This window comes from Schistocerca piceifrons, chromosome 8, assembly GCF_021461385.2.
Source record: "Schistocerca piceifrons isolate TAMUIC-IGC-003096 chromosome 8, iqSchPice1.1, whole genome shotgun sequence".
Lineage (NCBI taxonomy): Eukaryota > Metazoa > Arthropoda > Insecta > Orthoptera > Acrididae > Schistocerca > Schistocerca piceifrons.
The window spans coordinates 142,716,277-142,739,246 of NC_060145.1; the positions used below are offsets into that span (position 1 = coordinate 142,716,277).

Below are 22,970 nucleotides of genomic sequence, written 5' to 3' on the forward strand. Positions count from 1 at the left end.
CAACTGATTTGTGTATATAGAAGAACAATATGGCTTTTGCACAATTTTAGTGCAGTAATGTGTTCATTTTAAATAAGTATTATAGTAGTTGTATTACACGTTCATTACCTTATAAATAAATAAAAAACTTTTTTATTTTAAATTCAATGCATTAATATTTGTAAAATGATTCTTTCATATAGTGTTCATTAAAAAATGACGATCATTCCACTTGGGGCCTGTGGAATGGTACATTAGCTTATTTGTTTGAGTTGTAAATATTTGTCATGTATTATTGTTTTTCTGACATGTTCTACATCCTGGAGGACCTCCTCACTACGGATCAATTGGAATGAAAGTAAACCTAATCTACAGGCGCTCTCAATAAGGTTACGTAAGGCCGTCGCTTGAACCGAGGTTATCTTGAAAAAAAGGGTTTCATAGCCCGAAGAGTGGGGAATAATATGGTGTATTCGAATTCTGAATAAAACCGACCTGCTTTCAGAAAAAAATGTTGCACTTCTTATTGAGCATCCCTAGTATGAGAACAGAATTAAATATTTTCAACATGAGTAAAAAATTTCAAAACCATTAAGAAAACTGGCGTCAACATCTCATGATTTGCAAGCGGAATGGGAAAAGAGATATCGGAAGACCTCGGAAAAGATTGCAATGATTTCGTTCGCAAATCTGAACCAAGTAATAGCCCAATTTTCGAAAGGAAGATGATTATGATTGTGATGATGATGATGATGATTATGTATATCTCTGTTCATGACACAAATGATGTGGATGCTTAGAAAACCGTGGCATCCGGTGACTGACTGGGGTCTCGCAGCAATGAAACGCCGCCAAGCGTGCATGTGGAAAAATGCGAAAGCAGACGCGGGGGTATCACGGAGACAGTGGGAGAGGACCGTGGAGGAGATCCGCCTGGCCGTGACTCACTTCCCTCATCTGACAGGCAGAGTGGGAGGCGGGAGGGAGAGAGGGAGTGGTGTCCCGGAGCAAAGTTCGGCGTCCACAGCCGTCTATATAGCGCGCGGGCGGCGCAGCCAGCTGCAACGCACTCAGCGCTCCCCACGACCACACGACCGCAGAAGCCGCCACCGCAAGCGCCATGAAGACTCTGCTGGCTGTCCTGATGTTGGCCGTCGCCTGCCAGGTGAGCCGTCCGCTACACGTCTAAAGCGACTCCTAGACTGTCAATAATACTGTGCAATGTTATTGACGATTCATAAATAAGACATAAGGTTCTACATCTACATACGTACTCCGCAAGCCACTATATGTTGCGTGACGGAAGGTACTCTGTACCAATACTAGTTATTTTCTTTCCTCCTCCACTTGCAAATAGAGCGAGGAAAAACGACTATCTATATGTCTCCGTACGAGCCGTAATTTCTCTGATCTTATCTTCGTGAAATGTACGCTGACGGCAGTAGAATCGTTCTGCAGTCAGCCTCAAATCCTGGGTCCCCAAATTTTCTCAGTAGTGCTTCCCGAAAAGATAGTCGCCTGCTCTCCAGGGATACCCATCTGTGTTCCCGAAGCGTCTCCGTAATACGTGCGTGTTGTTCGAAACTACTGATATGAAATGTAGCAGCCCGCCTCTGAATTGCTTCGATGTCTTACTTTAATCCGACCAAGTGCGGATCCCAAACATTGGAACAGTACTCAAGAATAGGTCACACTAGTGTCCTTTAAGTCGTCTCCTTTACAGATGAACCTAACTTTCCTAAAATTCTCCCAATAAATCGAAGTCGACCATTCGCTTTCCCTACTACAATACTTGCATCTCATTAAATTTCATATTGCTTTGCAACATTACGCTTAGATATTTAATAGACATGACTCTGTCAGGCTGTACACTACTAATACTGCACTCGAACATTATGGGTTTGTTGTTCCCATTTATCCGCGTTAACTTACATTTTTCTACAATTAGAGCTAACTAACATTCATCACACCAACTAGCAATTTTGTATTAATCATCTTGTATCCTCCTACAGTCACTCAACGACGACACCTTCTCATAGGCCACGGCTTCATCAGCAAACAACCTCACACTTCTGCTTACCATGTCCGCCAGGTCATTTATGTATATAGAAAATATCAGTGGCCCTAGCACAGTTCCCTGGGGCAGTCCTGACGATACCCTTGTCCAAAATGGTTCAAATGGCTCTGAGCACTATGGGACCTAACTTCTGGGGTCATCAGTCCCCTAGAACTTAGAACTACTTAAACCTAACTAACCTAAGGACATCACACACATCCATGCCCGAGGAACGATTCGAACCTGCGACCGTAGCGGTCGCGCGGTTCCAGACTGTAGTACCTAGAACCGCTCGGACACCCCGGCCGGCGATACCCTTGTCACTGACGAATACTCGCCGACCAGTACAACTTACTGAGTTCTGTTACTTAAGAAGTCTTCGACCCATCTTTGAATCACTCACATTCCATATGCTTGTAACTTCATTAATAGTCGGCAGTGTTGCACCGTATCAAACGCTGTACGGAAATCTAGGAATACGGCGTCCGCCTATTTCATTTCATCCACGGTTCGCTGGATCTCATGTAAGGCAAGGGCAATCTGACTTTCGCACGAGCGACGCTTTCTAAAATTGTGTTGGTTTTTGAACAAAAGCTTTCCCCCTCAAGGAAATTTACTATATTTCAACTGAGAATATGTTCAAGGGATCTGCAGGAAACCGATTGAAGATATTGGTCTGTAATTTTGCGGCTCCGTTCTTTTGCACAGTGTATCGACGGATCTACTGAAATTAGATTTTTATTGCGCAGACTGGTTGTGCTGTATAGTCTCTGGCTAATTTTGAATATCTTCGCCAGCTCAGTTCCGTACACCAGACTGCTTACTTTGTGCGATTTTTTGTGTTGAGTAAAGTTAATTGTGCAAATAGCGTCACGCTCTGTGGAACGCGCGTTCATTTTAGAATTACTGGAAGTCTTTGCTAGCCTTGTTGTGTTAAAAATCAAATGAGTACCGAACTTCAGAAGAAACCGAACAATACTATTAGTTGTACTCGCTTCGGCGGTACATATACTGATATTTCAACTATTAGCTGTCGAAATATGGGAAAATATACCTGGAAACGGTGATGCTAAAATTAGTAGAGATGCTACTTTCATTGGAGACTAATTATGAGAAGTACAACAAAAAGCAGAAACGGTGTTGGCGAGCTACAGGAGCCGACACGTAGCTACTTTTGACGTCTAGAACTTTTTGCAAGACCCAGAAATCCCTTCTCTTTCAAATATAATTACAGTGGCAGCACTAAATATGTAAATTCAGGCCGACCGGTGTGGCCGAGTGGTTCTAGGCGCTTCAGTCTGGAACCGCGCGACCGCTACGGTCGCAGGTTCGAATCCTGCCTCGGGCATGGATGTGTGTGATGTCCTTAGGTTAGTTAGGTTTAAGTAGTTCTAAGTTCTAGGGGACTGGTGACCTCAGATGTTAAGTCCCATAGTCCTCAGAGCCATTTGAACCATGTAAATTCACCTTTCCTTGTCTTTAAGTAACGTTTCAAACTTTCTGTAATAACTGTACACTTTTCCATGGCGGTTAAACTTGACTGCGGTCATATTACACTTATGAAATCCAGGTCTGCAAAAATTTCTTGCTACCAAATAATGTAAGGTAAGTGAGACGTACTGAGAACAGGAATAGCGTCACGCAAATGAACGTGCTTTTTCTTATTTATTAGTGTAACCATTTGCAAATGTACATCAAATGAGTATCCATTCTCAGAATGTTCAGTTAGTGATTTAGTGCGCTTGTCCTCAAGTCCCTTTTCGTGACCGGAGCCGCTACTTCTCAGTCAAGCAGCTGTTCAATTGGCCTCACAAAGGCTGAGTGAAATCCGCTTGCCAACAGCGCTCGGCAAACCGGTAGGGTCAGCCATCCAAGTACTAGCCTACACCGACAGAGCTTAACTTCAATGATGTGACAGGAAGCGGTGTAATCGCTGCGGCAAGACCGTTGGCCAGTAAGTCACGTGCCTTTTTAAGTATTAAGTAACAAAGCTTTCTTGGTAGGAGCGGAATTCAAGCAGTTTGTTATCACAATGAGATTTAAAATAATAAGTTACACAAAACAACGGCAAGCCAGGCTACTTCTATTGAAGGCTACACTACACTTCGAAGTGGCACAAATACTTTACTCTGTTTTTCACATGGTCACCAAGGTTGCGTAACCAACGATCGAGACGTTGTACGAGTCGTCCCCTCTCTTAGTGATAGAACAGCCGTGTGAACGTCCTCAGCGTTGGAAAATATGTGACTGCTCCGAATAAGTTCGAGAAATTGTCGCCTGTGCCGATGGCCTTCTTCTTTCCCGATCAGAATCAGTCAAGCCTGCGCTGCTTTAGTCAGTTTGTTGGCAGCATTTCACCACGGATGGTCGCAACATTGCATTTGACCATATACCACCGGGGTTTCATGGCGAGCCTGTGTACAGTGCAGACGTTTTACCGCAAGACCAGTACTCACCCGCGTACTTCGACTTTGGAATAGGGCTCTGGACAAAGTATCGATATATCTGCATTTTCCCATCATTTCGGTATATATCGGCGATAATTTTCTGCTGGATAAGTCGATATCGGTATGGCAAAACCGAGTGCCGATATTTTTATTTTATATTATACTTTTTCGAAATTTTCAGTAAATAATTGAAATTGTTCTTTTGAAATTGTAGAACAACGTAATTTTATTTTCACTGTGTGAAGGAGTCTTACTACTTTTTGAGTTTTCATCATGTCCAGTACTCTTTGAGGTGTTCTGATGTTAGGAAATAGCACATCAGTTGCGTTAAAAATCAATTTTTAACGCAACTAGTGTGGTATTTCTTCACATCGGCATTCTTCAAAACAGGTGCTGAAAATGACGAACAAAAATCTAAATAACATGACTGGTTTTTGCGGAGAATGGAGACATGTGAGGGGAAACGCTGACATAATCGGCGTTGGGCGCTATCAATAGAAACTGCAACGTTTAACTTCACCACGCAATTTTGACACCACAAGTACTAGTTCGCTGTCGTTTACGGAAATGAAGAAACAGATAAGTCAACGTGAAGCGTTCTGGAAAAATCCGATACATGACGAAACCGAACGTCGGACCCATCGGACACCTTTTACTGTGCCACTTACATACAGTTACCGTTGTTTAAAAAATGGTTCAAATGGCTCTGAACTATGGGACTTAACATCTGAGGTCATCAGTCCCCTAGACTTAAAACTACTTAAACCTAACTAACCTAAGGACATCACACACATCGATGCCCGAGGCAGGATTCGAACCTGCGACCGTAGCAGCAGCGGTTCTGGACTGAAGCGCCTAGAACCGCTCACCCACAACGGCCGGCTACCGTATCTAAAAAAGTGGTTTTCACCAAGCGTGAACGCGCATCGTTTTCCTTTCAGTTCTTGCTCTAAGGGGGATAAGCAGGATGGTAACTTGTTGGTGTACAGAATATCTAAAAAAAATCAATACTGCGCTTAAATATACACCTCTGGCAGTATATTCACAACATGCAGCCCACATTTTTATAGGCCGTACGTCGATATGTTCTTCATTCGAAATATCGATACTTCTTTTCGATAGTGACGTTTTTTAAATATCGATAAATCGGAAGCCCGATATTTTTAAAAATATCAACTGTCCTGCTTTGGATCCAGAGCGAGTGAAGATGCACCACGTTGCTACTCGCTAATGTATTCCCTTAACAGAAGTTTTCGGAGGCGGCCCTCAACTTGGCGGATGTTGGCCAAGTGTCCACACAGACGGCCGATAGCGAGTGAACTCTGACCTAGCGATAACCGACACCAGGATGGCCTCCCGCCGGCTCAAGATCAAGGCGCGACCCGCACCAGTGTTATGTCACGAGCGACAGCAGACCCACTGCTGCTGCGATATGGCTGGCTTCTCGCATTCCTGACGACGTATGCTCTTACGGCTGGGACGCTTACGGCGTTTCCTCGGTGCTTCACCCCCACGAAAAAGAAATTTGTGATTGTTTGTGGCTACATTACTGCCAGAAATCTGAAATCTACTCATTGTAGATCAAGACGAAAATTAGTTATTTTTTCTGACTTTCCGCGTTGACGCTAAGGAAACCTGTTTCCGATTTACCATCGTTTCCTCGGACTGCTCACTGATCTTCTTCCCACATTTTTATGAAGGAAAGCTTACTTTGAGATTTGGTCTCCTACGTACGCACAACTTGTTCCTTCCATTCAGTTTTGTCCTATGCAGCGTTTTCTATTAATATTGGGCATCTTCTTCAGTCCTTATGCAATTGTTGCCGATTTGATTTCCTCTGCTCCAACCCTTGACAGATCTGAATAACTTCATTCTTGTTGTTTCCTACTGCCTAAGATGTCTCAAGCTTCGAGCCCAAAATTCTTCCGCCTACAACAAGATGGAATGTCTTACTTTATAAAATATTTCGTCACTTTCCTTTTGAGGGTTTTTACAAACGACCCCTACATTCTTAGACAGGCGATTTATTTTTTATAGTTTTATCCCGTTAACGCATAATTCTGTGGCAAAGCTTGTGAGTGTCCAACTACCAACCCAAAAGTCTGGAATTCGATGCCCAGTTGGTCCTGGAATTTTTTCTGTGACTTAGCACTTCTTTCATCTCCTACAATGAGTTGTAAAAACTGTAAATCCTCTGGTAACTGGTCGGGCGAATAAGTTCAAGGATCAGAGGATGGCAAAGGCACACCACCACAAATACATAAAGTAATGCATTCTCATCTTATTTACAGTTATTATTTAAGTTCAACCGTGTAGTAACAATAAAAAAGAATTACTTCCAATATTAAGATAATAGCTTCCAAAACTGAAAAACGAAATCCACTGCTATTGGAGTTACTATAAGGTTCCTTGGGTCCAGTCATCAATGATGTAAGGAAAGAGTTAATTACAAAATAAAAATAGGATTTTTCGGGATTTATGTGTAACACTTCTACCTGTGCCCCAATCAGAATCAACATTAACTGGAAAATCAACACTACTTTCACCAAGCAAATGTCAAACTCAAATATTTTACTTCTACATACATATTCACCATATGGTGCATGGCCGAGGGTAGTTTGTACTACTACTAGTCATTCCCCCTCCTGCCCCCCATGCAAATGGGACGAGCTTAGAACGACTGACTATATGCGTCCGTGCGAACCCCGATTTTTCTTGTCTTCGCTGTATGTTTGTGGGAGTAGCATGGTTCTGCAGTCTGTCGCAAATGACCGTTGTCTAAACTTTCTCGAAAGTATTTCACGAAAAAAAACGCCTTCCTCCATCCGTATTTTGAGTTTACACTGTGTTTTCGTAATATTCGAGTGTTGATCGAACCTAGCGGTAACAATTCTAGAAGCGCGCCTCTGACTTGCTTGGAAGTTTTCCTTTAATCCGACCTGCTGAGGATCCTAGACACTTGAGCAATTCAAGAATGGATCACACAAGTGTTCTGTATGCGGTCTCTTTTATAGATGAGCTACACTTTCCTGTAAGTCTCCATCAAAATCGAAGTGGACCACTCGCGTTCCCTATAACCGATCTTACGTGCTCGTTCCATTTCACATTGCTTTTCAGAACGATATGCCTAGATATTTCACCGACGTGACCGTGTCAAACAGCACACCACCTGTACTGTATTCGAACGTTATAGGATTGTTTTTCGCACGCATGTGCATTAATTTACTTTTTTCACATTTACAGCAGGCTGCCATTCATTTCATCAAATGCGAATTATGTCCAATTCCTCTTGTCTCTTTCTGCAGTAAATTTAGACGACACTGTCCCGAACGCTACAGCGTCTTCAGCAAACAGTCACCCTATCTATCAGATCGTGTATGTACGTAGGGACTTCAGAAAGTAAGTTACACGTTTCGTCCCACGCTAAGACCATGACGCAACAAGGGTGCCGCAATATCGGAAGGTAGTACAGGTTCCGTGTTTCCTACAGACCCAGTTCTGCTGCAGGATGGATAACACGTGTTTCACAGTGTGCGATTGAAATAACTCGTGAACTGGGAACGTACTCCAAAGCTGAACTGTGTGGGATAATTCAAGTCTTGTAGGCAAAATTGCACACAGATTCACCGTGAAATTGTGGCAGTATATGGACCAAATGTTGTGACGCGTCCATTCGCAGTGAAATGATCGTAGCAGTTTCACCAAGGCCGAAAAGACGTGGCTACCACTGATCCGCAATATAATCCAGATTTTGCAGCATGCGAGTTCCAGCTCTTCTACAAACTGAAAGAAAATCTAAGCGGCAAGAAATTTTCGAACGATGAGTAAGTTCACACAGTGGGTCCCGAATAGCTCCGTCACCATAGAGTGCATGTCTACCGTCGAGCAACTGAACGACTGGTGGAACGTTCCGATCATTGTTTTCGGGGACTTGATGACTATTTTGGAAATAGTTCATCTGTGTCACTTTTACGTGTAACGCGGCATTCAATAAAAGTTACTTGACCTACCATAATAATGAGCAACTTATTTTATTTACGTCCCGCCGCATACTGAAACAATCCATGCTACCAACCATAAGCTGCTTCTAGTGAGAAATGTTTTATTGACGAATACTTTCGGGAGGAAGTATCATTTTCAAATTGATGTAAAAATACGCCGGCCGCTGTGGCCGGGCGGTTCTAGACGCCTCAGTCCGGAACTGCGCTGCTGCTACGATCGCAGGTTCGAATCCTGCCTCGAGCATGGAGGTTAGTTAGGTTTAAGTGGTTGTAAGTCTAGGGGACTGATGACCTCAGATGTTAAGTCCCATAGTGCTTAGAGCCATTTGAACCATTTTCTAAAAATACGTACAGCAAAATTCTACTGGTAGACAAGATTATCATGTAAAACGTCACGTACAGTTCTCTTGGTCAAGAAAATCCTCATTGAAACCTGATGCTTTCTGGACATTTGATGAGTTTCAACTTCTCACTCCGCTATGTAAGTACAGCACGTTGTGCTTGGCTTGGCAAGACCTGAAACATTTTTTGTAAAATATGGTCCACATTTGTAACATAGTTGAAGAAATTGATATTTAGTCAATCAAATGTTTAGAAAACATCATATTTTCAAGGAATTTTCTTCAAGACAACTATTAACTTGGGTATGACGTTTTTCGTGTTATCCTACCCCAGCAAGAAATGTCTGTTAATACGTATTTTAGTCGACTTGAGAAAGCATTATTCACTAAAACCAGTGTATGGTGTAACACGAACTTCTTCAACTCTTTCAGTACTTCAGTATTTCAACGGGATTTTCCTGTATCCACCCAGTGAGATTGGGTCGATGATATACCTCAAAAAAATGGTTCAAATGGCTCTGAGCACTATGGGACTTAACATCTGTGATCATCAGTCCCCTAGAACTTAGAACTACTTAAACCTAACTAACCTAAGGACATCATACACATCCATGCCCGAGGCAGGATTCGAACCTGCGACCGTAGCGGTCACGCGGTTCCAGGCTGAAGCGCCTAGAACCGCACGGCCACACCGGCCGGCATGATATACCTCGGCACTGGTATCTAGAAATTTTACGATGGTGATAATAAGTTTCAAATCTGCGTTAAGCCGTTTATATTAGAGGCATAAAAAACAGATATTGTGTTCTGCTTAGCATGTCCTTCACAATAAAAGATACTGATCAATCACGGCCCCCAGAAAGGATTTTCTTTCTTTCTTTCTTTCGCTTACGCCATAGTCCCGCAGCGATCGCAGGGTCTGCGTGGTTACAACGGATTTGGCAATGTTGTTAGTGTTACGGATGGCGGGATGCCCTTCCTGCCGCCACCCTGTACACCCCCCCCCCCCCCCCCCAGGACCGAATCAGTGTACCCCAACTGTCTGCGTCTGGTGGAAATCGTGAAATAGTGTGGACGTGTTTCAAATGTCTGCAACGGGTGTAACCGAGGTGGAACGTGGAGACCAGCCCGGTATTCACCTAGCGGGATGTGGAAAACCGCCTAAAAACCACATCCAGGCTGGCTGGTACACTGGCCCTCGTCGTTAATCCACCGGGCGGATTCGACCCAGAAAGGACTCTAGCTATTATATTAATGTTCAGGCCGCCCATCCGAATACTACACTGATGCAGCTCTCCAGGCTAGTCTATCCTATGAAAGCCTCTTCCTCTCTGCATAACTACTGAAACCTACATCCACTTGATCCTGCTTATTATTTTCAAGATATGGTCCCCCTCTACATTTCGTACTCCTAAAATTCCTTCCAGTACCATATGACGATTCTTCGATGTCTCAGTATGTGTCCTATCATGTATATATGCAAATTGAATGACAGTTTGTACCAAGGCCAGGTTTTGAACCCAGGTCTCCGGCTCACTAGGCAGATGTGCTAGCCACTACGCCACCCTGGTACGGTGGCTTTGCACAATTGGACGGACTACCCTAGCACGCCTCCCTCCTCAATTCAAAGTTCTATGCACGCCGCTGCCCACTTGGTATGCCCCCTAAACTCTAACAGCATTGCAGAGGCTTCCCAAATGTATTGGAATAGCACCTCAACATCAAATGAAACGGGGTGTCCTGCTTGAAACTCAGGCATAATTGATTTAATCAAATAAAAGTATATAGTTCCAGAGACATTTCCAAGTCTCAAACATGCCACTGTGCTAGGGTGCCGTAGTAGTTAGCACATCTGCCTGGAGAGTGGGGTACCTGGGTTCGAATCCTGCCCGTGGTACAAATATTAATTCTGCCCTTCAGTCTGCATATATACGTAGTAGATGCTTCAGACTTGAAAAGTTCCCTGGAACCATAGAGTTTTATTTGATTGTGTACCATCAACGGATCCGTGCTGTTACTCAAGTTGAGCCAAAAATTTCTTATTCCTCAATTCGGTTCAGCACCTGCTCATTAATTATTCGATCTATCCGTCTAATTTTCAACATTATTCTGTGGCACAACATCTCAAAAGGTTTTATTCTCTTCTTGTCTGAGCTTCTTATTGTTCACGTTTCACTTCCGTACAAGGCTCAACTCCATACAAAGACCTCTCTAACACATTTATACCCGATGTTAAAAAATTCCTCTTTTTCAGAAACGAGTTTCTTTCTACTATCAGTCTGCATTTTCTATCCTCTCTACTTCAGTCATCATCACTTATCTTGCTGCTTAAAAAGCAAAACTGATCTACTGTTTTTAGTGTGTCATTTCCTTATGGAATTGTATCAGCATCGCCTGATGTAATTTGACTAAACTGCATTGCCCTTTTTTTACGTTTGTCGATATTTGTCTTATAAACTCTTCAGGACACAGTCTTCCAAGTTATTGGCCATCTCTGACATAATTAGAATGTCATAAGCAAAAGTCATTGTTTTTATTTCCCCTCCATGAACTGTAATTCCCTTTCCTAATTAGTCTTTGGTTTTTAGTGCTTGCTCAATGTACGGATTGAATTACACAGGAGACAGACTATAATCATATCACTCCCTGCTCAACTACTGCTTCCCTTTCATTTCCGTCGACTGTTATAACAGCAGAGTGGTTTCTATACAAGTCGTAGATAACATTTCGTTCACTGTATTTTACTCTTACTACCTTCAGAATGTAAAAAAATGCGTTTCAGTCAGTATGGTCAAAAGCTTTCTCTAAATCAACAATAGCCAGAAACGTTGGTTTGCTTTTATTCGGTGTATCTTCTAGGACAACTCGTAAGTTAAGTATGGTCTCCCGAGTTCATACATACAGCCACAATAATTGTTGTTTCGACTTAACCCACCAAGTCGCATTGCGCAGCAACATAAGGGTTCTTTCCGTTCTTTGACGGCTCAAATCACCTGTCCACAGGCGCGACCAGATGCTGGCCAGGTGAACATCGCAGAGACGGTGCAGCAACTGAACCACACGATCGTCAACGCCGCCCATGAGCTCCGCGAGACACTGGGCCTGCCAACGCAAGACGAGGCCCTCAACCTGCTCACCGAGCAGGCTAATGCCTTCAAGACCAAGATCGCTGAGGTCACCACCTCACTCAAGCAGGAGGTGAGTGACGCTCGCCGTCATGGTACACTAAGGCAGGGAGATGTCCACAGAAAACTAACGTTGTTCTCCAGTGTGATCCAAGAGACAAGGGATAAATTTTAAGCAGACTCAAGTTTCGCATTGTGCTTTGTGTGACATCGTGATGAACAGAGTCTCCCACATAAAGTGGACTTCCTAGATGCGTTGTGCACTGAAACAAGTTTCTCGCAAGGTCATCTCATTTTCCACTATCATTCCCAAAGCTAGTTTATTGCACCCCTTGTTGGTCGACAAGTATGTAGTCTCCTTTCAGTAGTACCAGATACTTGAATGATTACTACCTCCCAGATAACTGAAGGCAAAAAAAATCAAATTTATAGTGTTGGAATAAAAGTATAGGAAGGAAAACTGTGTATCACTTACTGTAATTAATGTATCACTTAAATTAACCGCACCTTGTAATGTCCTCAATACATTGTAAGTATCTGCCACGGGCAGGGCAGTGTTCTGTGTGGTTGTGAATGCGTTACGTCGGAGCTGAGTGAATTCGAATTTGGGCAAATTGGTGGTGCTCGCATGCTGGGTGCTCCCGTGACCCAGGCAGCGGAAGTGTTTGATATTCCAGGAGGCATCATATCAAATACTGGTACAGCAAACAGGGAAAATGGAAAAACAGCATCTGCTAAGTCGCAACGCGGACGATAGTGTATGTTGAGTGATTGTGACGACCGGTCGTCGAAGAGGATTGTGACGAAAAGTTAGAGGAGTGAGCTGCAAAAATTCACTGCAGAACTGAATGTCCCATTCGCGAACCCTGTCATCACTAAAACAATACGAAGGAAGCTCCATAAGACGGAATTTCAGGGCGAGCTGGAATTACAAAACTACTCATCAGTGATGCAAATATCCGTAACAGGAAAATCTGGTAACGAAGCAACAAAACGTGAACTATGGACCAAAAAAAGGCATTTGGTCGAATTCATCTCGTTTCACACTATTTACAACTTCTGGCCGAGTTTAAGTGCCAAGAATGAAACATGGCTCGAGTTTGGTGATGATTTGGGCAGCCATATCCATGTGTTCCTTTGTTACTCTGTAAGGTCTATTATTGCCAAGGATTATGGGACCATTTTGGCTGATCAAGTCCATCCCACGGTACAGTGTTTTTCCCCCCAGTGATAATACTGCGCCGCGCGGAATGGGCACGCGATTTGAGGCGTCATGTAACGAACTGCGCGGCCCCTCCCGCCGGAGGTTCGAGTCCTCCCTCGGGCATGGGTGTGTGTGTTGTTCTGAGCATAGGTTAGTTTAAATAGTGTGTAAGTCTAGGGACCGATGACCTATGTAGTTTGGTCCCTCAGGAATTTACACACATGTGAACATGTGATAATGCTGTGTTCGAAGACGATAGGGCCCTGTTCACACAGCTTGCATCGTCCAGGAATGGTTTCGTGAGCACCAGGATCTGCCCTGGCCACCACTGACATCAGATCTCAGTATTTTTTAGCCTTTGCGGTCAACTTTGGAGAGAAGAGCGTGTGATCGTTATCCACCTCCATCACAGTTACCTGACCTTGTCAGTATTTTGCAGGAAGAGTAGTATAAGACTCACTTAAAAACCATAGAAGACCTGTATTTATTCATTCCGAGACGACTGGAAGCTGGTTTGAATGTCAACGGTTTTCCGACGCCGTGTTTGGGAGGGTAATGTGGTTTTGTGTTTGCATAATTTTGCCCACAACTCTGTATGAATAGCCCTGTAGACAGCGGACGAAACAGAGAGCTGGCCTTTAATTGCACCTCATACTATTTGTCAGCAGCTCACAGCATCTGATGTCCTCATAACTGCTCACAATAAAATCAGCTTTAAGAGGACAAGCAATGCAGCAGATGTTGTGACTGCCTATGCTCCAGGGTCTCGTAAGGTTGGGCAGGTATTGAGAAACGAACGTTGGCGGGTGATGTTACTATAACTGCCCTGTTGAAGGGTTAATGAAGAGAGGGATTACTGGCTGCCCTATTGGCGAGTATAGTACGCAAGGCAGGCGTAAAGCAGCATTATTTTCACTCTTCTATGTCAAATAATACTATATTGTAGACCACCTCTGTTTACAATCGAAACACTGAAAAATTCGCAAACGAATAGTTCTACATTTGGTCAGTCTGTGTACAAACTACTACGAAAACATTACTGGAACCATCAGTTTCGTTTGAATTACGTTGTCTGTAAAGTGTTCAGCCCATCATTAAGAAAAACATTGTGGCACTATACTATACCCAGATATCCTCTGACAATATGGCATTATGTGGTAGAGTCTGAGTAAACTTTTTTGACTGGTTTCCTACGTCTCACATTAAGGGTTTATGTGTCCGCCAAACAGTGTGCAGTTCCCTTTAGAAGGCTTTTGTCTGTCGCAGGCCGAGAAGCACCAGGGCACTGTGTCGGAACAGCTGAACGCCTTCGCGCGTAACCTGAACAACAGCATCCACGACGCCGCCACGTCCTTCAACCTGGAAGAACAGCTCAACTCTCTCCAGTCGGCACTCAACAACGTTGGACACCAGGTGAGTTGCCGGCCTCTCTGCAAGTATTTCTACGCAAGAATGTGACCGACCGGTCACAGCAATCGCCATCCTGATCTATGTGTTCTGTCGTTACCTTGGAGAGCTTCAGAAAAATTCCTAGAGGATCTGTTATGCCCTGCGGAAGATCAAAAGACACAGTGCATGACCTTAGGATACACTCCACAGAGATACTGTGGTCCATTTGAGCAAATTAAATGTCTATAGCTTTACCAAAATTCTAGCGTCCTCCGGCTACTGTACCCTCTGACTCTCCTGTAGGACGCATGTCCACCCCGTATGGCAATACTGGTGCCAAACTATCCAACGTGTTTCATACACTACTTTCGAAAATTCCTGTTAGTCGTCCTGAAGCAACTATACTATTCGTGATTGGTGGTAATGGTTTGAGTGGACTATCCGGAGATACATCAGTTTCTGTCTCGCCATGGGAAGTGTATGTAATGACCGTGCTGAGTTAAATATGGGTAACGAGTATAATAATCTCATGGTCCAAGAAAGGCTCACTTCACATCTATAACAGAAAAGTATATTGGTCGCACGGAGCTGGTGGGAGTGGTATGGAGTTCTAAGGATGGAAAATGGAGGTAGAGCCATTCATTGCCTTTCTTTGTCATGTTCTATTGACAGCTGGTGCGCCACTTCAATAAATATCTATCTGTTGCTATATTACTTTCGATCAGTGAAATAACCCACTCCTGCAATCTGAGATACACACATTTCATTTGTTTCTGAATTCTGAAGCATTTCTAGACATTATTGTCTGTGGTTCTACAAAACCACAGATTTAGCATTGCCATTTGCGATGGGAAATACTGTAAATTTAGTAGAAAATTTCATTTATCTATATAAGAAATGAAAAATTTCATCAAATCTCCATGTCAAGAAAACGTCCTCTCCAGAAGTTGGCAAGTACTCGCACTCAACTGGGTGCAAACAGCGCAGCATGCTGTCATCAAGACACACATCCTGTTGGCACGGCTGCATACTAAGGTATCAATCTGGAAAAGCGAATTCTGTCTTGGTCCCAGTCCTAGGGTACTAAGATTAATTCTGGGAGGTTTCTAACAGTTACCTAGTAGGATGTTGAAGCTGGAATGCATTTTACACACAAAAAAACACAAAAAGTGAAGCTTACAAAACACGTTACTTAACCTTCAGTCGTGCCAGTGGATAATGAGAAAACAAGGCATGCAAATAATGCAGGAAATACATTAACGTGATCAGATGAGAATCTTTAGGGGAAAATGCGAACGGATGGGCTATCAGGGACATGAGAGACCACAAAAAATTTAAATTTTTTAAATTTCGGTAGACCACTTGTCCGCAAAAGGCGTAGATTCTAGGTTCGAATCCGGTCAGGCCCATAGTTTTGATCTGTCTGGAAGTTTCAAAGCTGAACAAGTTTTTTAAGTTTATATTATGTATCTCTACTTTGAGTTTTGTTCGATTGTACTTTTTTACCTATATTTATTGATATCCAAGAGATTACTTTTTTTAGATTTCAGACTTTTAAATTTCAGTGTCAGTCTAATATTATTGGTATATGAACAAAAATATATTCTGGGGTTATTTTCTAGCTTTATTTCCCAACTGGTTAATACGACGGATTTCATCATAATCATATTTTTCTAGATCGGCACCACAGCCTGGATGAACTTGAAGACAGACATTATTCGACCAGACTGAGTTTTAAAATGTTTTACTATGCACATTTTCTGACGCATCTGTAGTAACAGATGCAGATACGTCTTCCTCGTTGCTACCGATGAGCTTGAACAATGGGCCATGCCGGAAACTAGTAGTGGGGAATAAAGCGTTTTATTTACAGTCCGGTGGAAGACTGTCTTTCTTCAGGTGTAATTTAGACCATTAACAGAAATAACGGCTGTGACCATAATCATACGAACAACGTAGGAAGATGTACTTTGCATACCACAATCAAATATGTTTACTTGATAGGTATCAGCGTCATCTACCTGCACAGAACTATTTAGTGGACATGTCACCCCTTCGAGATACGATACGTTTAGTATATTCCTTGTTAGATGAAGGCGTAGTGAAAAATAATGGGTCGTGCGGTAGCGTTCTCGCTTCCCACGCCCGGGTTCCCGGGTTCGATTCCCGGCGGGGTCAGGGATTTTCTCTGCCTCGTGATGGCTGGGTGTTGTGTGCTGTCCTTAGGTTAGTTAGGTTTAAGTAGTTCTAAGTTCTAGGGGACTGATGATTATAGATGTTAATTAAGTCCCATAGTGCTCAGAGCCATTTTCTTGAAAAATAATGTCTCCGAATTTTTATGTGAAAATTCTTCAAGTACTTTAAATAACAGGAAATGTTATTAATGTTTTACATCTTTATTCTACATATTTATTTCTAAACATAATCACTCCGGCGACGAACACCTTTCTCCTAACTAGAGACCAGTTTCTTGATACCATCACTATAGACTATCTGACTTTGTTGACAGAGCCACAACCTCACCGCTGCTTCCACCACTTTCATCGCTATCAAAGTGAAGCCCTCTAAAATGTTCTTTGAGTTTCGGAAACAGATGAAAATTGAATGGGGCCAAGTCTGGGCTGTATTGAGGACGATCGACGACAGTGGACCCAAGGCATCAGATTGTTGTAGATGCAGCAGCGCCCGTGTGTCATCTAAAGGAGAGAATGCTCCATATGTGGACGAACTTGTCGAATGCGAAACTCGAGTATAGTATATTGTTTTTCATGCACCGACATAGTTACATTACACACCGCCATGTTACACATAGAGATCGGAGACGGGGCGAGTATGAGCCTGATGTTGTGGGTTGCATAATTCACAAATCAAGGTGCAGCTGTTACATCAGTGGCAACGGGCTTCGTTCGTTCCCGCCGTAGTTTCGCAAGTACGAGTCTGAGAAGCGTGGCGCTGCGGCCGCTTCATGCTCGTCGAGGCGTTCTCTCTTACTGAAGCATGCTAGAGTGTAACGCTAGTCGTGAATTATTGTAGTTACGGAAGATCAGAACACAAGCTTGCTGCTGTTAAGTAAGACTGAAAAAGTTAAATAACCGACCGTCAAGATCAGATGCCCTATGACGAAGCTGTGTTTTATGAGACTGTGGGGGGGTGTAAGACGAAAATTAATTGATGCAAAGCACACAACTGCAAATTACGCTTCACCCTCATTTCAAGTTTTCTCATACGGTCGCTACAGACTCGGTGAGGCCTCGAAAGTGTGTTTATGTCAACGTAATTATTAGACATTCTCTAAATAGATTTATAAATGTTAAAGTAAATCTACAGCAGTCTTCGAAGAAATTTCATCTTTATAGATGCACCTGTAAACAGAACAATACTCACGGCTAACTGATCAATCGTCATATAAGTATATAATAGTCACCATGACCAACGGTTGCTTATGACATTTAGACAGGTCAGCCGTTTTGTGACATTCAGGTTGCACTTGACAATGGCTATAAAGCTGAACTCAAACTGTGTGGAACAAATGACCAGTAATTTACAGTTTAATGGCGCAAATGTCTTTCTAAACGGTTACGTATGTAATGGGAATGAAGCGAGTGTACTCGCTCTCCTTTCTGAGCGAGTCGAGTCCACTTGTATCTGACAGCAGGATCAGGAGACAAGTGGGTTGCGGAGGACACTCAGGAGTCGAATCTACGGGCACACGGAATCGGCGAGTTCGGAGATGACGTCAGAGAACTCGTTGGCAAGTTTTTAGTGAGTATACGGAGCTCATTTCTGGTCTCTTGTTATACGGTACAACTAGGTGCCCTCTAGGACAGAGGACTGCAAGTACGGTGACATCAAAAATTAAGATGTATTTTATTTGAAAACTTAAAGATTTTTCACATAAGAAATTCGGACACATTATTTTTCAGCACGCTCTCATACAGGGTGAGACAAATAAAAGAGGCCCAGAGAAAAGAGTTCCAGGATACAAAGAAACACAGCACAGGAAACGAAATACAGTACTAATCTGACTATATCAGATACTGACATGACCACCATTCATCTTTTGGCATTTCTGGGCCCTGGTCATCAAGTTGCTGAAGGCGGTAGTATGCTGGACTGCTGGAATTGCTGTAATCTCATCCGGAATGTTCTGCTGGAGTTCTTGAAAACTACACTAACAGATAAGGTGAACTGAGTGGCCAGCTAGGGCCGCGGTAAGCTAACCTCTGCTAACAACTGTCAGGCGTGAATATGGTGTAAATTTGCACCAAGGTTCGATCGGCTATATGGTCAGTTGCTCCATCCTATTGGAAAGCACTGTGGGTCTTTTCCTCCTCCGTTAATGCTTGCACAAACGCTTTCAATCTGTTGGCAATGGGACCAATAATGCAGCGTGCAGACGCTTCACACCAAACCCCAAGCTGCTGATCATGCAATGGTGTTTCGTGGAAATTATTCAGATTCCTGCTACCCGGAACCTGTGGTTCTGTGAGTAAACATGACCACTCAGGTGAAACCAGACTTTATCAAACATAAAGAACAGAGCCATGCCCAAGGCATTCATTGCTGTCTCAGTGAACAGCCACTCACGAAACTGAAGGTGCTGAGTGGCATCTACTGCTTTTAATGCATGAACAACAGGGTTGCACGTGCAGATCCAGGTGGAGTATTCGCCCGCATGTTGATGTTGTGGTCTTCAGTCCTGAGACTGGTTTGATGCAGCTCTCCATGCTACTCTATCCTGTGCAAGCTGCTTCATCTCCCAGTACCTACTGCAACCTACATCCTTCTGAATCTGCTTAGTGTAGTCATCTCTTGGCCTCCCTCTATGTTTTTTACCCTCCACGCTGCCCCCCAATACTAAATTGCTGATCCCTTGATGCCTCAGAATATGTCCTACCAAGCGATCCCTTTTTCTAGTCAAGTTGTGCCACAAATTTCTCTTCTCCCCAATTCTGTTCAATTCCTCCACATTAGTTATGTGATCTACCATCTAATCTTCAGCATTCTTCTGTAGCACCACATTTTGAAAGCTTCTATTCTCTTCTTGTCTAAACTATTTATCGTCCACGTTTCACTTCCATACATGGCTACACTCTATACAAATACTTTCAGAAACGACTTCCTGACATTTAAATCTGTACTCAACGTTAACAATTTCTCTTCTTCAGAAACGATTTCCTTGCCATTGCCAGTCTACATTTTATATCTTCTCTACTTCGACCATCATCAGTTATTTTGCTCCCCAATTAGCAAAACTTATTTACTACTTTAAGTATCTCATTTCCTAATCTAATTCCCTCTGCATCACCCGATTTAATTCGACTACATCCCATTATCCTCGTTTTGCTTTTGTTGATGTTCATCCTATATCCTCCTTTCAAGACTCTGTTCATTCCGTTCAGCTGCTCTTCCAGGTCCTTTGCTGTCTCTGACAGAATTACAATGTCATCGGCGAACCTCAAATTTTTTATTTGTTCTCCATGGATTTTAATTCCTATTCCGAACTTTTCTTTTGTTTCCTTTACTTCTTGCTCAATATGCAGATTCAATAACATTGGGGATGGGCTACAACCCTGTCTCACTCCCTTCCCAACCACTGCTTCCCTTTCATGCCCCTCGACTCTTATAACTGCCATTTGGTTTCTGTACAAATTGTACAGAAAGCAAATTGTGTGAGTGTGAAATCTTATGGGACTCAACTGCTAATGTCATCAGTCCCTATGCTTACACACTACTTAACCTAAATTATCCTAAGGACAAATACACGCACCCATGCCCAAGGGAGGACTGGAACCTCCGCCGGGATCAGCCACACAGTCCATGACTGTAGCGCCTAAACCGCTCGGCTAATCCCGCGCGGCAAGAGCCAAATGGCGGTTATGATCGTCTTGATATGCCGGTCTCTTGCGACAGGCGTCTGGTGGATTAGTAGATCCTGAAGCAGTTTCTCGTGTACTGCAACCACATTTTCTGGTGTGCGGCACCGTTCGGAATGTTCTTTGACTTGTTCAAAAACACATCCTGTCTGACGCCATGGCACTCATTTGACACCATTAAACTTCTCAGCAAACAAGTGACCATACCGTTCCCACGACTATGTTCTCAAAAAAATGGCTGTGAGCACTATGGGACTGAACATCTGAGGTCATCAGTCCCCTAGAACTTAGAACTACTTAAACCTAACTAACCTAAGGACATCACACACATTCATGCCCGAGGCAGGATTCGAACTTGCGACCGTAGCAGTCGCGCGGTTCCGGACTGAAGCGCCTAGAGCCGCTCGGCCACGGCGGCCGGCACTATGTTCTCATGCAACTTTCCACAACGAAGACCCACTGCTCCAATGTGAGTACCACACTACTCCACTCACACTGACACAGTCCGCACTACGCACACTACGCTCTGAAACGGTTGAATCACATGGTGGGCGCACAAGTGTTGTGAGCGTGGCGGGATGTAGTTATACGTCCAAGCATATCCTCTAATTCAGGCCACTTTTATTTGCAAAAACTGACATTATTGTCTGAAGGGATATCGCAATCACTGGTTATAAAATGTTACTTATAATCCGTCTTGATTCCAAAAATGTTTTAACCTTGACAACTACAGATCTTAACTAAGTATTTTTAGAGATAAAAACAAATTTGAAAAATCTACTTAATATAGTATGTGCATATGTAATCTAACAAATGTACCAGACACCACCTGTCCTTAAGAGTTTTATAATTCATATAAATCGCGTGCATTCTGCCAACCAGTTTAATGTGATGCAGCATGTGAAGGTTGCAGTGTGTGAACGAGTTACTCCTGTAACCGAAATTGCAGGTACGTTCTGGTACGTTTGATGTTGATCGGATAGGACGAAACAGGTTTGCATTTGTGAAATAGTTAATTAGTGTGGTATGCATACTGAAAGACCTTCGGTACACACACCATCAGATTATTTGACTTGTCGCTCTAACGAAGTAGGCGAGTGTCAGCAATATGTCTCGTGGTCTTACCGTGGCGTGTTTATCTTCTGCCGTTAGGTCAGACGATATAAATGCCACTTGCACGCTTAGAGTAGCAGATTGACGGTGACAAACTCTAAACAGAACTTGATTAATTTTCACACACATTTATTAATATAATAACAAGCATAAAAATAACTTAACTTGGTTCTGGATGCTATTTACAATTGACAATCTGAAGTTCCTTTGGTCTTGGTACGTTAATCGTATTCTCACATATCTCTGATACTTGACAAAGTGTCTATACATTTATCTTCATGGCTATGTACAGGAATACGATAATCTTCTTAGGTGCAGACTGACACTTGACTATAGACTGGTACAGACTAATGCAGACTGGTACAGACGGGTGCAGACAAATGCAGACTGACTAATCGGAGGTCTGTACACTCGTTATAACACCTCGTGCGTTCGTGTATCACTGCGCGAGTGTGATCCGCGAGGAGAAAAGGTTCTACGTAAGCAGCAATCTCATTGGCTGCGCTACATATTAATATGCGGATCGGCGGAAGCAGAATTTGGTCCGTCTCTAAGACAGCGCCATCTCGTAGTGCGGAGACGGACGAGCGCTGCGCCTGCGCTGTTGTGCTTAGCGGGGCGCGCTCTATTAGGAAATTTGTGTACGCGCTGACTACGCGGAACTATGTACACAACAATTAGTATCACTGTCATTTCAAATCTGAAGATGGTTCTAGAGGAACCGAAACCAGTCATGTGAATAAACATTTTTGCAATCAAGACGGATTATAAATAACTCGTATTTGCACCACCCTGTATTTATTTCTTGGGAGACGACACGTCCTGAAACCTGGCGGATCAGGTATACTGATAATTGCAGTTTTAGGATGTTGCCCCCTGGTGACACGCCTCTCGTGTGCTTGCAGTGGCAGGACATCGCGAGCAAGACGCAGGCGGCGGCGCAGGACGCGTGGGGTCCGGTGCAGTCGGCGCTGCAGGAGGCCGCCGAGAAGACGAAGCAGGCAGCGGCCAACCTGCAGAACTCCATCCAGTCGGCCGTCCAGAAGCCTGCCAACTGAGCCACGCTGCCGGAAGCGCCGTCTGTCCCCTCTACCACCTTCCTCTCTGCCTGTCTTAGCCAATAAATTACATGTACAGTTTATCGTAAAATACAACTTTTTCCTCTCTATTTATTTACTCGTTTTACTGCAACAGACCCCTGCCTCAGTGACACGTGGCACACCAGACAAAAAATTATTCACCACCAGGAGGCGTTGCGGCGGCGCGGCTCCTTCCGTCCCTTTACGACGTACCTGCACCTACCTGTGAACATTGTCTCAGCATAGCATCAGTAGGGAAGCCGAGCGAAACCTACTGTACTTCGACGTGAACCAGGTTGCAATTTGAAACGTCCCCTTAGAAAACTTAATGAATTACTGTGCTGATAAACCTCTTACGTT

General features: G+C 43.4%; 1 protein-coding gene across 1 annotated transcript; it reads left to right on the plus strand.

Annotated features, from left to right (window-relative positions):
- Window positions 1–988: 988 nt before the first annotated feature.
- Window positions 989–22,703, plus strand: LOC124711612 (apolipophorin-3b-like). Its single transcript, XM_047241776.1, has 4 exons — window positions 989–1,144; window positions 11,828–12,022; window positions 14,420–14,566; window positions 22,437–22,703. The coding sequence occupies exons 1-4, from the start codon at window positions 1,100–1,102 to the stop codon at window positions 22,587–22,589; spliced, it is 540 nt and encodes a 179-aa protein (XP_047097732.1). The 5' UTR covers window positions 989–1,099; the 3' UTR covers window positions 22,590–22,703.
- The last annotated feature ends 267 nt before the right edge of the window (window positions 22,704–22,970 follow it).

Bases quoted from the DNA above. Each gene is read 5' to 3' on its own strand.
- LOC124711612 (XM_047241776.1), top strand. From the start codon at position 1,100: ATGAAGACTCTGCTGGCTGTCCTGATGTTGGCCGTCGCCTGCCAG. The intron at 1,145-11,827 runs GTGAGCCGTCCG...ACCTGTCCACAG, and splicing joins TGTTGGCCGTCGCCTGCCAG to GCGCGACCAGATGCTGGCCA. The intron at 12,023-14,419 runs GTGAGTGACGCT...TGTCTGTCGCAG, and splicing joins CCACCTCACTCAAGCAGGAG to GCCGAGAAGCACCAGGGCAC.